Genomic DNA, 14,657 nt, shown 5'->3' with positions numbered 1-14,657 from the left:
AAGAAACTTATTTATAGTTCTTTGTGGCTCACTCAGAGCACTTGGCTTGCTCTGCTGTACAGTGTACACAGTTGCTCTCATTTCTGACTCCTGTTGTCAAAATGCCTTAAAGGCAAGATCCATGTCTCATTCATCACTGCACCCGCAAAGGATCCAATCCAGCTCCGAGGACTGAATTGGAGCTCAGGAAAAAAGAGTGGATGGAGTGGATTCCTTGTTTAAGCTGAAGGGCTAAGGCAATTATATCTGCTCATTACAGTGTAATGAAAACAAGAACACCTTTCAAAAACACATAAAAAAATTTTTTTTTCAGTGTTCCTGAAACACTTCTAAACCACGCTTTCTATCCTGGGCTTTAAAACTCAACGTATCATTTTCTTGCTGAGAGTTTGCAGATGCGGTCTCAACAGAAGGGGAAGAAAGAGAAGCAGAGAGTCTCTATGGCTCCAGCAGACTTTCCTGGACACATTCCTCAGGGTAGGAAGAGGACCTTCCGTTCACAAGCAGCGGAATCTGAATGGGGAGGAGGTGGGGGAGAAGTTATTTGAACGCAGAACTCTCTCAGGCCCAGAGGTTCTGTGGAAACCTGTTTTTTCAAAGTTCTCTTGTGTGTGACCTGATCCAGAAACTCTGGGGAAGTTCGAGAGATTTGATGTTATGAGCTGCCCATGAAGTTAGGTCCAAAAGCTTCCCTCAAGCTGAGGTTCTTCTTATAGAAGTCGTGAGAACTGGGATGACCTGGGGGCTCAGTGGATAAGACTCTGTGCTCCCAATGCAGGGGGGCCTGGTTTGATCCCTGGTCAGGGAACTAGATCCCACATGCATGCCACAACTAAGAGTTCCCATGCCACAACTAAGGAGCCTGCCTTCTGCAACTAAGATGTGGTGCAACCAAATAAATAAATAAATATAAAAAAAAAGAGGGCTTCCCTGGTGGCTCAGTGGTTAAGAATCCGCCTGCCAATGCAGGGGACATGGGTTCGAGCCCTGGTGCGGGAAGATCACACATGCCGTGGAGCAACTAAGCCCGTGCGCCACAACTGCTGAGCCTGTGCTATAGAGCCCGCGAGCCACAACTACTGAGCCTGCGTGCCTAGAGCCTGTGCTCTGCAACAAGAGGAGCCACCACAATAGGCCTGTGCATGGCAACAAAGAGTGGCCCCTACTCGCCACAACTAGAGAAAGCCTGTGCACAGCAACGAAGACCCAACACAGCCAAAAAAATAAATAAAAAATAATTTTAAAAAAAAGTTAAAAAAAAAAGAAGAAAAGAAGAAGTCTGGAGAGCCTATACCATTTCCAGTGTAGCAAAAAGGGAAATTCTTCAACATGTTTGTGTTAGTGGGCTTGTCGCTCATTTTCCACAGTGAGTAGCAAACTTCCTTAACAAGTTGACATTGAACTAAAATAGGATTCATTTGACTAGTGCTAAATGCAGGTGAAAGAGCTCATTCTTCTGCTCATGAACAGTCATCTGAGACTTTCGGCAATTGTAAATTTAAGCTCTAAATTATAACCGATAACGTTTTACATTCACCTGAGCTATTGAAACAGCCAAGTGTGCATGGATAGTACGACAGCTAAAAACAACAGCTTTGGAATCAGACAGGCTGGGTTTGAATCTCAACCCCATCATTTTGTAGCTGTGGGGCCATAGGTAAACAGTTTAATCTGTTTAAACCTCAATGCCTTCTGGTACAAACTAGGTCTAATTATAGTTAAAGATTTCCAGGGTTATTGTCAGGATTAAATGAGTATATGTACATGTATGTGGCTTAGTATATTAAATCCTCAGTAAATGTTAGCTCTTCTGGTAGGCAGCCCCTAAAATGGCTCCCAGTAACCCCTGCGTCCTGGTACAGTCAGCCCTCTGTATCCATGGGTTCTGCATCCCTGGATTCAGCCAACCACAGATTGAAAATATTCCAGGGGGAAAAAATTCCAGAAAGTTTCAAAAAGGAAAACTTAAATTTGCCACAAGCAGACAGCTATTTATATAGCATTTACATTGTGTTTACAACTATTTACATAATATTTACATTGTATTAGGTGTTATAAGTAATCTAGAGGTGATTTAAAGTATATGGGAGGGTGTGCCTCGGTTATAAGCAACTACTATGCCATTTTATACAAGGAAGTTGAACATCCACAGATTTTGGTATCTGAGGGGGTCCTGGGACCAAACCCCTGCATATACTGAGAGACAATTGTATTTACATCCTTTCCTCCTCTTGACTGTGGGCTGGACTCAGTGACTAGCTTCCAATAAACAGAATATAGCAAAAGTGGTGAGATGTTAGGGACCCTGAGTAGCCAAAACAATCCTGAAAATGGAAGAACAAAGTTGGATATCTCACGCTTTCTGATTTCAATACTTACTACAAAGCTACAGTAAACAAAACAATGGGAAACTGGCATAAACATAGACACACAGATCCATGGAATAGAATAGAGAGCCTAGAAATAAACCCTCACATATATGGTCACATGATTTCCAACAGGGGTGCCAAGACCATTCAGCGGAGAGAGGACAGTCTTTTCAACAAATGTGCTAGGAAAACTGAATATCCACAAGCAAAAGTATGAGAAGTTGGGGCTTCCCTGGTGGCGCAGTGGTTGAGAGTCCGCCTGCCGATGCAGGGGACACGGGTTCGTGCCCCGGTCCGGGAAGATCCCACATGCCACAGAGCAGCTGGGCCTGTGAGCCATGGCCACTGAGCCTGCGTGTCTGGAGCCTGTGCTCCGCAACGGGAGAGGCCACAACAGTGAGAGGCCCACATACCGCAAAAAAAAAAAAAAAGTGAAAAAAAAAGTCAGATAACAAAAGAACACATGCCATTTATTACTATTCTTATAACAAGAAAAAAAAAAAAGCTCAATAACAGAGGGCTTTCTATGTGCCAGGCATTGTTCTAAGTACTCCAAGGATGTTGACTTAGTTAATTCCCTACACTAACTATTAGGTATTGTATTATCCCCATTTTACAGATGAGGAAATTAAAGCACAGAGAGGTTAAAAATCCTGCCAAGGTCATATGCCAGTAAGTCACAGAGCTGAGATTTGACTCTGGACAGGCTTTGGAGTCTGTGCTCTTACCACTCCATACTGCTTCTCAGTATAGAAAAAAGGCTGGAAGGACATCCTCTGAAAGCCTTATCTCTGTGCTTATCTGGAAGGTAAGATGTTTTATTTTATTTTTTTGTTTATCTGCCTTTTCTACAGTTAACACACGTTACTTATGTAACAAGATAAACTCCAATAAAAATGTTTAAGAGAGAAGATCTTTGTTGCTGACTTGAAAAAGTCTCTCTGAGCCTTAGTTTCTTCATCTGCAGAATGGTAATAACACCTCTCCTGTAGAGCTAATGCCAAGATTGTAATAATGCTTGTGAAAGCACTCTGATAGTGTAGATTTGGAAAGTGTTAAAAGTGCTACGTGGGGCTTCCCTGGTGGCGCAGTGGTTGAGAATCTGCCTGCCAATGCAGGGAACACAGGTTCCATCCCTGGTCCAGGAAGATCCCACATGCCACAAAACAACTAAGCCCGTGAGCCACAACTACTGAGCCCGCGTGTCACAACTACTGAAGCCCACGCGCCTAGAGCCCACGCTCCGCAACAAGAGAAGCCACTGCAATGAGAAGCCCGTGCACCGCAACGAAGAGTAGCCCCTGCTCACCGCAACTAGAGAAAGCCCGCACTTAGCAATGAAGACCCAACACAGACAAAAATTTTTTAAATTAAAAAAAACAAGCGCTAGGTGCTACAGTACAAAGCAACACAAAGTAGAAAGTGACAAGGCAAGATATCTGCAGGAATTCAGAGATTGTCAAGCTGAGCAGACATGATGTGAGAGTTTGAGGGGGCTCATATCTCATCTGATTCTCTTTAGCGACTCCAACGACTTCTGAGCTGAGGACTGTGTGCCTCTTCCTCATGCCCTGGGTGTGACTAGTTGGGAGACAGGTATGGTCATGACCTTATATATTCTGTAAGTTGTTTCGGAAAAACCTGAATGAACTTTTTGGCTAACCCAATATAAGTAGATGGCTCTCATCTCCCACTATATTTTTTCGGTGAGTGTCCCAGATTTCCTCTTATTATCAATCCAGTTGCCCGTCTGAGCCTGTTTTGGTTGTTCTTCTAAACATTGCTTCCCATCTCGCTGTTCACACAGCTTCTGACCTGAAGGACTGGGAGCTCAGCCCCTGCAGTGGGCCAAGGAATGGACAGCTTGGCTCAATGGACTAGCAGGGAGCTTGCTGGTAGAGCCTGGAGTCCACTTGTGAGACACACATTTTATGAAGTTAATCTAAGTACCTCTGGGTGTTCAGGAGCTAGTTTCTCACTTTTTCCAATTGTTTGTGTGATCACCACCTTTGAGGATTATGGAGGACAAAGGGGCTTCACACATACATCACACATACATCCTTCACACATACATCCCCATGCTAGGGGATTGCCCTTAGAAAAACTTAGAGCAGGAGCTGTCAACCAGAGTGAGACACTGGAATCAGATGCACGGTAGGCAAAACTTTACCTGCACTTTCGTAAGCTCTTCAGCTGGACCTGAGAATTAAACTGATGTAGAGCAGACTAACAAGGTAGAAACATTCAAGTCTATTTAATATGTTTTATGTGATGCGGAGCCTTCATGGGGAAATGAAGACCCCAAGAAGTGGTAAATCCTAAATGCTTTTCTACTAGATTGAACAAAGGCAGGCAACTGTGGAAAAGTAACTAAAATATATGGAGAGTCTAAAAGAAGATAAGAGTTGTTACTGAATTTGGTCCCACTCTTCACTGCCTACAAAATCAATACTCTATCAGTGTTGATAGAAAGGAAAGTTGCCTTTAAACCGAATGCCGGCAACCTGGGGAGAAGGTGGACTCAGCATCCTCCAAAACCACATCTGAAGTTTCTGCTCGGCCATGAAAGTTTTTAAAAGGAAACAGGGAAGTAATGTTAGTTAACCACTGAGATCAGGGGCCAGAGCCGTCCCCATACACCCCTGTGCAGGCTTGTCACTCCTCCTGATCTTTATCTCTTTATTTAGAAATAAGCCAAAGGCCAAATGAATTTTAAGTAAAATAAGCCCTTGGGGACTCATGATCTTTATTTAGATGCTATTTTGTTCATACGGTTTGTTTAAGAGATTACTGAAGGGGAAGCTAGGAAAGAGATCTGATCGTCTGTTATTCTTATTTGTCTTATTCTTCATTTCTACTTCACTCATGATGGAAAGAACCAACAAGCTAGGCAAATTATTGTGTGATCAAAAGATTTAAAAGGGGTACTAGGGCCGGAGATGAGTAGAGCATGGGGATGCCTGGTTTAAGATTAGTGTCAAGATAAAGGGGTGCCTCCTGCAGAGAGCTCTTTCCTGCAAAGAGCTTTTTTCTGCCAAAAGCTGCTCACAAACCCCCGCTTGTCAGAACATTATTCCATCTCTATGGGATCGTGGGTGAAAGTCCATCTTCTGTAACTTCTTCATGCTGACATAGGGCACTGTATTCTTAGAGTGGAAGATGTCGACACGGGTATGTAGCATCTCCCTGCTGACAGCTGTCTCGCCCCTTTACATATATGGGCAGAACAAGCTATAATTATTTTGATGCCCACAAAAACATAGATTATTATGAGCAGTAGTGTTAATCCCATTCTCTTAAGGCCAGTTCTTGGAGCTGTGCTAGCCATAGTTTCACTACTGCTCAAGATGGAGCAGTTTATATGTCACAGCTGCAGTCTGGTCATCATGCAGTTAGCTTTTTCCCTCTGGTGGCAGTTACAGTATCTGTAAAACAACTCAGGAAGGTGCATCAGACACTGAGTCTGTGACTCTATTGTCCTAATCATTAGCTGCTTCAGCCTGCTCTTTTGTGACTCAGGGAGGTCTGGGAGACTTCAGCTTTTCTATAAACAAGAAGCAGGAGATGTGAATGGGCCTTTGTATCAATACTTGGGGAGGGGTGGGGGGTGGCCCACAGGGGTCTGCTTGGTTCCAGACTTACTCTGACAAGGTCTGTTTGCACAGAATTCTCTTGGTCTTGACACCCTCCCCACCCCTCCCCACCCATCTCTGGTGATAAGAACATTTCTTTCCTCTTGGTATAGGAAGGGTATCTTTTTTTTTTTTTTTTTTTTTTCCTGGCTGTGTTGGGTCTTTGTTGCTGCGCGTGGGCTTTCTCTAGTTGCGGTGAGTGGGGGCTACTCTTCGTTGCAGTGCGCGGGCATCTCATTGCGGTGGCTTCTCTTGTTGCGGAGCATGGGCTCTAGGCGTGTGGGCTCCGGTAGTTGTGGCTCGCAGGCTCTAGAGCTCAGGCTCAGTAGTTGTGGCCCACGGGCTTAGTTGCTCACCGGCATGTGGGATCTTCCCAGACCAGGGACTGAACCTGTGTCCCCTGCATTGGCAGGTGGATTCTTTTTTTTTTTTTTTTTTTTGCGGTATGCGGGCCTCTCACTGTTGTGGCCTCTCCCATTGCGGAGCACAGTCTCCGGACACGCAGGCTCAGCGGCCATGGCTCACGGGCCCAGCCGCTCCGTGGCATGTGGGATCTTCCCGGACCGGGGCACGAACCCGTGTCCCCTGCATCGGCAGGCGGAGTCTCAACCACTGCGCCACCAGGGAAGCCCAGGAAGGGCATCTTTCACAAGGGCGTTTTCTCCTGCTTTCAGGAAGAAAAGGGGAGGAGGGTCAGAGCACCCTTCCTGCACCTGCTGTTTTTCAAGTGCCTTTAGCTCAAAATAATCATTATGCCAAAGTGGCATATTTAGGAGTGGCATATTCTGCCAGCCTTCAGCTGGAACTGGAACACCCAAGCACCCATCCTCAAAGATTCTGATCCTGGCCTGGGGGTCCAGGCAGCAGAACCCTTTAAAGGTACTGAAGATTGAGAATCGCTGGGTCAGAGTCAGAGGAAGTGTGGGAGTTTCACACTGACTTCCTGTGCCCCATTTAGTAATTAGACCGAAATGGCTGTAATGGCTGAGGACTGATTTGCAACCGCTCTGGAATGTGTGAGCAACTGGGGAGCGTGCAGCAGCTGCTTCCCCAGGAAACAAAACCACTGTGCGTGTGTTTTGATACCAGTTTGGCAACAAGATAAGAGTCCTAACACACATGAAAACATCAGGCAGGTTGTCCGTCCACTTTACTCTTGGCAGGTGCCAAGAACTTGCTTGCCCTAAATGAAATAAGCCATCAGCTGACAGACCTGCAAGCATTCAAAGCTGTCCTCTGAATTCATAGATGAGCTTGAGGAAGAAACAGAACCAAACTGGCTTGTTTTGTGATAGACACCCTGGCGGGGTAAGTGATCCAGCCCGAAAGCCAGTCAGTTCAACTAGAGACTTGTTCCAAATATCTGACAAACTCGAGTGTTTGTCTCACTTGCTCTGGCCCTTGTGGGGTCTGAATAGAATAAGCATCAGCCTGCACCTTGCCAGTCCTCCAAAGCTGGACTTTCAGAAATGTCTTTTGCCTCACTTCTACTTACAGATTAGGTAGGTAATGTTGATTTTTAGCTCCCACAGATACATAATTCAAAACAGATTCTCGGGGGAAAGGATTTCAGCGAGTGTGGAAAGCCTCTCCTTTCACCTTCCATTCTACAGGGTCTGAGCACAAGGTCTGGAAGCTGCACTCCTTCGCAGTGTTAGCAGGTTGATTTTTGTGTTTGCATACAGTTAGGACTGCCTGTCCTTGACTCTCTGGGGAAGAACTGAGGAAATGAATCTCCTCAGTCACCAGCTTCCCTCTCTGAAAAGTGGTAAAGGGAAAAGCTTTTTGAGTTTTTTAGGGCTGGGATGGAGCCTCATTCACTGTTGTATTCCCAGGGCTTGGCGGAGTGCCTGCCTCAAAGAAGGCACCAGGTAAATCTTTGTTAAATAAATGCTTGGTATTAAACACCCACGCATTTATTATGCATTTGGTGCCCAGTATTGGTGGCTGATCGACATCCTGAGAGCTGTTTGTTTATATCAACATTTTCCTATTTGATCTGAGAATCACTAATTGGATCGTGTTGGTGGAACCGACTTTAAAGCCCAGCCTGGGACAGGCAGAGGCTGTATCAGATGTCCTGAAAAGGATGTGATTTTTAACTCCTGCTCTCCAGTTCTGAGCTGTTGTGGGTACTTGGTAAATATTAATGAAGGATGAGACTGGAGCTATATTGGGAGGCTCCCGGGAGTCTGGGACATGGTAAAGGCTTTAACGGCCGTCTTTGGCGCGCAGCCTGACTCTGACCTTCTGGCAGAGAAGCTGGCTCAGCCAGACGGCAAGATGGAGGCTTCACCCTGCCCAAGCTTCCCCAGCACCCCAGTCAGCAGCCAGTCAGTGTCTGCTCTGGGCAAAGCACATTTTGGGCCCTGGGGAGGACACAGAGGTGACACGGATGCTGCAGGGAACACAGGGTGGGCTCTGGAGCCTTAGTGTGTGGCTTTCAGCTTTAAACTGAGCCTCAGATTTTGGATCTGTACAGTGGAGATCAAAATAGCACCTACTCCACAATTTGTGAAAATTAAATGAAATGATGTAAGCAAAACAATTTACCACAGGGCAGAGGGAGGCGGAGTAAGTATCCAATACAGTACATCGTGTGTGTGTTTACAAGCATCCAATACATTACCCGTATGTTTATACAGGTAAGATCTGGAAGGTGATTTAATTTTGTAATACAATTTGGGGCCAATGCAGTGTTTGTTGTTGTTGTTGTTTTAAAGTAACACAATCAGATCCATGAGGGTAGAAAGGAGGGCGAGGCAGGAGTATAGGAGGGATGAATTTGAAAGATATTTGGATGATGATAATAAAAAAGAATTAGAAAAGAGAAGTGCTCAGACTGAAACCAGACTGTTCATTTTACAAAGCACTATATTAAAAAATATATTGTAAGGGTCTTTTAAGTCAAAGTCTTGAATCCATTAAATACAGCCTGGCTGTAATCTGGCTGGATGTCTAAGCCAACTTCTTGAATTTTTAGGAAATAGATTTACACTTTCAGTAAGGTCGCTTACTATGTACATCCTACTTGACTATAATGATTAGCAGCTGAAAGTCCCATGCTCAAAAATATCTTTTCTATTCTACACATTTCACCTAATTAATTTGATTAACAAACTCCTCTTTTAAATTGGTTTTCTTAAGAAACTTAATTAAGGTCCATGGCTACAAGAACATAGGGGTGGGGGATGATGGTAGCAGAAAAACTGAAGATTAAAAAACGAATTATGTGGGACTTATGAAAAGTACATATAAATCCTGTAACAAATAAAAAGTACATATAAATCCTGTAACAAAAATGCGTACATGTTCATAGAAATTGGTGTTCTTTAAAACACAGACTCTGGGTTGCTATCCATTTACTCCAAAGAAGTTGCCCTTTTCCTTTTCCCTGCACCTTGGTCGCATAATCAACTGAACTCTACCTTTTCTCCCCGCTTTCACTTACAAACTGGGCAGAAAGGGGAATAAGGGAGCCCCATTCTCGCAACAGATGTTTCTTGTGCGCTTACAGTGTGCTCTGCGCTCGGAGAAAGAGGTGTGTGTGTGGAGATAGGCAGACACGTAGCCACCACACCGTGTGACTGAAGTTCAGGGCCAGTGGGACACAAAAGAGGAACTGATTAACTTGATCCGCACCTGTGTCGGAAACGCCTTCACAAGGGAGGCAACTACTCAAGAATTTCGAGGCTGCGAAATTCTTCTCGAATTTCGAGGACAAGAGGGAACCGCACGGGAACCGCAAGCTGGAGAGCTGCAAAGAAGTCCCCGTGGCCGGGGAGCAGAGTGACAGGAGTGTCAGGACTAAGTGGCCAGGGGCCAGCTTCAGAAATCAACTTGCTGGAGTACCTTCCATCAGTGAGAGATCGGGTACACGGCTCGGTGAACTTAACTCGGGAACTCAAAGCCCCTTCGCTGACTCCCCACGGCGGGGAACCATCGGGTTCCAAGGGCCGCGGGCCCCGCGAGCCGGGCAGCCCGGGTGAAAGCCGCTGCCCGGGCGGGCGGCTGACGCCCCTTCCCCGACGCGCCGGGCTCGGGCCCCGGAGTCGCCACGAGGGGGTGGCGTTGGCCGTATTCTGTAGTGCCGGGCGAGGACGGACGGGTACCTCCGGGAGAGGCCGGTGTCACCCGGTAGCCGGCCGGTGCCGCGGCGGTCGTTCCCGACATGCTCTTCTCGGGGAGGATTTCAAACCCTCGGCCGCGACCACCTCCCCTCCCCCGGCCCCGTCGGGCCCCAGCAACAGGCGGCGGCCCGCGTATCATTGGCCGGGCCGCGCAAAAGCGTGTTTTGATTGGCCGCCGCGCCCCCCGGCCCCGCTCTAGCGCTCACCGCCGCCTCCATTTTGTCGGTAGAGGCAGAAGGGGAAGGTCGGTCGGGACGCCGAGGTGGCCTGCAGCTGTCTCGTCGGTGCTCGTGGGCTTCGCTCGTTCCGTGCCTCGTCTCTCCCTGGAAGGGGAGGGGGGCTTCGACGCCGAGCAGGAGCCGCCGCCGCCGTAGTCCCGGGTTCGAAGTCGGTGAGTGGCGGCGGCGCGGCGGGTGCGGCCATGTTGGCGGCCGCGCTCCCCATTGTTGGGGGAAGGAGGCGAGATCCGAGGCCGGGCGGGCGCGAGCGGCCCGGAGGAGCGGGTTCCCGGGCCGGGCTCGAGGAACGCTGAGCCGCTCGGAAGCCCAGCGCCGTCGGCAGAACCGAACTTTCCGGGCTCGCGTTCGGAATGACTCACGATCCGGGAACTAATTTCTTTAGGGCTGTTAACATAGTCTGGAGGGGCCTCTCACCTTTTCGAAAAGAGGGCTTCTTATTTGTTCGATAACTTGGTTTCTTGGAATATCAAATGAAATCTCGAATGTTTAATGTTCACGATAGGGAGGCATTTTTTTTTGTATTTAAGAACTGACTTCGCTTGTTACGGCTTGTGAAACTTATTTTAAGACGGGGAGGAGTCAAGAGTTCATAACCAAAGGAAGAGCTGCATGACGTAGACACGTTGGGAGAGGAGGCTTTGTGAAAATAGATATGTGATGTGTCCAAGGGAAATTCTGGTGGAACTTTCAAAACATGGTCTTTAGGAAAGATTTTAAGCCCATTTCTTGGCATGGCTGTAAAGGTTAATGCCTCCGTGGTTTAACATTTTGGTCACAAAATCCGTGTGAGAATCTGAAAGGTTCCTAGGAAGAAGATGCAACTTGTTGCGGGATTTGGCGGACACCCCTCCCCAGATTCCTCAGGGTTTCCTGGATCTTGAGGGTTTTTAAATGATGACAGTTACAAGGTCAAAGCCATCTTTAGAGACTTTATTTTCTGCCTTTTAGTTCAGGAAGTAGTCACTCTTTATTTCTGTAGTAAATATCAACGATCACTTTCTCCTGTGTTTTTGAATTGAAATAATGAAATATTTGCTTTTCTAGCTAAGACTTCTCTCAAACTTGTGTGCTGAGGAGACTCAGATGTTGGCCTCAGCTCCTAGGCTGAACTCAGCAGATCGGCCCATGAAAACTTCTGTATTGAGACAAAGGAAAGGATCTATCAGAAAGCAACATCTATTATCCTGGGCGTGGCAGCAAGGAAGAGGACAGGTGGTGGAAATCCTGCAATCTGAAAAGCAGACTGAAAGGTATCAAAAACTTCCCGTTGTAATGGGGCATTTTATGATGGACTCATCCTAAACTTTTTATTTTATTTTTTTTTTTTTATTTATTTTTTTTTTTTTTCTTTTTGCGGTATGTGGGCCTCTCACTGTTGTGGCCTCTCCCGTTGCGGAGCACAGGCTCCGGACGCACAGGCCCAGAGGCCATGGCTCACGGGCCCAGCCGCTCCGCGGCATATGGGATCCTCCCAGACCGGGGCACGAACCCGTATCCCCTGCATCGGCAGGCGGACTCTCAACCACTGCGCCACCAGGGAGGCCCCTAAACTTTTTATTTTTAAATAGAGGATTATTCAGATTTGTGGATAAGCTCACTGTTCTTAGGAAGGTAATAAAGTGCATGTAATGAAGTGTGAACAGTATAGTGAAGTTAAAGCAGCTGAATAGTACGTATTTGAGTCTTACCCAAGATTTCTGGAGTTACAAATTGGAGCTATTGAAGTTTCTTAAAGTTTTGAACTATTTGAAGTGGAACTCTACTCAATATTTTGTTTGCATTCACTTACAGGTGACAAAGAAGCTGAAGATGGGTGGTGGAGAGAGGTATAACATTCCAGCCCCTCAGTCTAGAAATGTTAGTAAGAACCAACAACAGCTTAGTAGACAGAAGACCAAGGATCAGAATTCTCAGATGAAGATTGTTCATAAGAAAAAGGAAAGAGGACATACTTATAATTCATCAGCAGCTGCATGGCAGGCCATGCAAAGTGGGGGGAAGAACAAAAATTTTCCAAATAATCAAAACTGGAACTCTAGCTTATCAAGTCCCACCTTACTTTTTAAGTCTCAGACTAATCAGAACTATGCTGGAGCCAAATTTAGTGAGCCGCCATCACCAAGTGTTCTTCCTAAACCACCAAGCCACTGGGTTCCTGTTTCCTTTAATCCTTCTGATAAAGAAATAATGACATTTCAACTTAAAACCTTACTTAAAGTACAGGTGTAAAATGAATTAATGTGTTTAAATTTAGTCATATTTAAGGATAATTGGCAATTGTCTCAGACCAAATTCACTAGGGAATTTAATCTGTAAAACTGCTAATTAATGTAGAAAATATAATTAGACTTAACTGTTTTGTGTGTTATGTGCACTGTGATGGTAGAATCAGTGCAACTTAAAATAACTAAATTATTGATAATTGTACTTCATATCAATACTAAGTGTTTTCAATTGAGTAACCATTCAAGTGAAACCAGTCAAGTTTAGATTTGGGGAATGGTAAAGGAATCAACTTTTTCTATTGCCTGTTGGGGGAAAATAGTAACTTAAGATTATCATTCATGGATCAGCAGATTGCCTTGTTGAGATCTGGTAAATGTGATTATAAGCATCCAGTTAAGACATACAGGGGTTGAAAACTAGTTGAATATTTGAAAGTTTAATGTCCTAGAAACACCTAAACCAGTTAATATGCCAACAATCTGATGCACTGCCAAAAGAAAATGTGAATTTTTTTTTAGAGTATAGTTGTATTTTAGTGAACTGTATGGTGGAGAATGCGGAAAGGGCACTAGGGGCTATAGAATGAAACAGTATACCCCATTGTCCGTTACTGATGTGCAGTGGATAGGTGTCTGCCAACAAATGCACCGAAACCATTTTTTATAGAAATAGTATTCGGTGTTCACCGAGTAGCTTTCAGAATACATTTTAGTATTATGGCACTGCACAAGCTATTCTGACAGTGATCTGGCTTCAAATCATCCCTGCAAAGTTTGTTTAAAGTTGGGAGCTGTATAATGTGAAAGTTTTATGTACCTAGGAAAGAGCCATGTAAATATATGTAATAAACTTGTAGCATATGTAAAGTTTTGTTGGCATTTATCCTACAAAAATAGAATATTTTAGTATGAATTTGCTGAATGTAAGACATGGACTCTTTTTATACTATGGCCTAATTTTAAAGGTCCAAAAATACCTTGTTTTTAAAGTTTGCCCTTGTGCTAAAGTGCCACTGTACGTATACTATATTTGATCTTGCTGTAAACTATATTTCAAAGTAAATCCTAGTGTAAGAAGTTTTATATAACTGAAAAGGTTTTAAGCTGCTAAAACACTTCCTATTTTTGAGAGATGTGAAATGCAGTATGGGATTAATTTTAATTTCTTAAGCCCAAAGATTAACTATTAAGAGGTTCCTCTTACAAGATTCATTTTGGCTTTCAACAATTTGTGTAACCTATGAGTATAGTGTACAATGCCAGTGTTGGTTTTTTTTTTTTGGTCAACAGGTGCAACCCAGGGGACCACTCATCGCAAAAGATGCAATTTCTTGCCTAATACCATGATAACGTGTTTTGCTTACCTTAAAGATAAGCGCTAATTATAACAGCCAACCCAATAGTAAATTAAAAGGAAAGTGTGTCGGGGGGTCTGTTTAGAATATGAGTGTAGGTGCCCTCTTTTCTCATTTGGCAGCTTTTTTGATACTTTTAAGCAGAATGGGTAAGTTGTATTTCTCCAGATAAATTCAGGTGAGATAATATTGCCCATATCAAGTAATGATATCCTAAAGACAAGTTTATAATGATAGTACTTAATGTACATACAGGAATTCGAAGCATGAAATTAAAAAATAAAATTGCTTTTTCCCGTGTCTTGTTTTTATTGTATAAAAAGTTGTTATGACTATGTAATATTATTAGAATGCACATAATTAATCCTACTGAAATAACAATAGGACCGTTGGTTTTAAGAGGCAACCAATTTGCTAACTGATACAGACATTTGGATTAGCAGCTATACCGTTAAAAAAGCAACTGTGGCTTCCTCCTCCCAGCAGGGCTAACAGTAAAAGGCCACAGAATATTACTTTGGAAACTTACATAAAGCTTCTGAATGCATCTCACACCAAATTGAGTAAAGCAGGTTTAATCGCCTGTCTCCCTCTTCTACACAAGAGTTCTTGTCAATTTGAGAAATTCTGCGAATTTTTTTTTCTATAAACAATTTTCACAAGGGGACCTTGGAGGAGAAAAGACACAAGAACTAAACTGGCTTTTT

At 44.5% G+C, this 14,657-nt stretch overlaps 2 protein-coding genes across 2 annotated transcripts in view; one reads left to right on the top strand and one right to left on the bottom strand.

Moving 5' to 3' along the window:
• CNR2 (cannabinoid receptor 2) overlaps positions 1-10,389 on the bottom strand; it is a 49,878-nt gene extending 39,489 nt beyond the window's left edge. Inside the window, exon 1 of the mRNA XM_081225635.1 lies at positions 10,338-10,389. Coding sequence (XP_081081761.1) covers positions 10,338-10,349 — 12 coding nt within the window. The 5' untranslated portion in view covers positions 10,350-10,389. The remainder of the gene's footprint in view (positions 1-10,337) is intronic.
• Positions 10,362-14,250, top strand: PNRC2 (proline rich nuclear receptor coactivator 2). The gene is made up of 3 exons (XM_081225638.1): positions 10,362-10,522; positions 11,415-11,620; positions 12,162-14,250. The coding sequence occupies exon 3, from the start codon at positions 12,180-12,182 to the stop codon at positions 12,597-12,599; it is 420 nt and encodes a 139-aa protein (XP_081081764.1). The 5' UTR covers positions 10,362-10,522; positions 11,415-11,620; positions 12,162-12,179; the 3' UTR covers positions 12,600-14,250.
• The last annotated feature ends 407 nt before the right edge of the window (positions 14,251-14,657 follow it).

The sequence above is a fragment of the Mesoplodon bidens genome (assembly GCF_964165515.1).
Source record: "Mesoplodon bidens genome assembly, chromosome: 2".
NCBI classification, from domain to species: Eukaryota; Metazoa; Chordata; class Mammalia; order Artiodactyla; family Ziphiidae; genus Mesoplodon; species Mesoplodon bidens.
The sequence above is the reverse complement of the archived record's forward strand: the minus strand, read 5'-3'. Positions and strand labels throughout refer to the sequence as shown.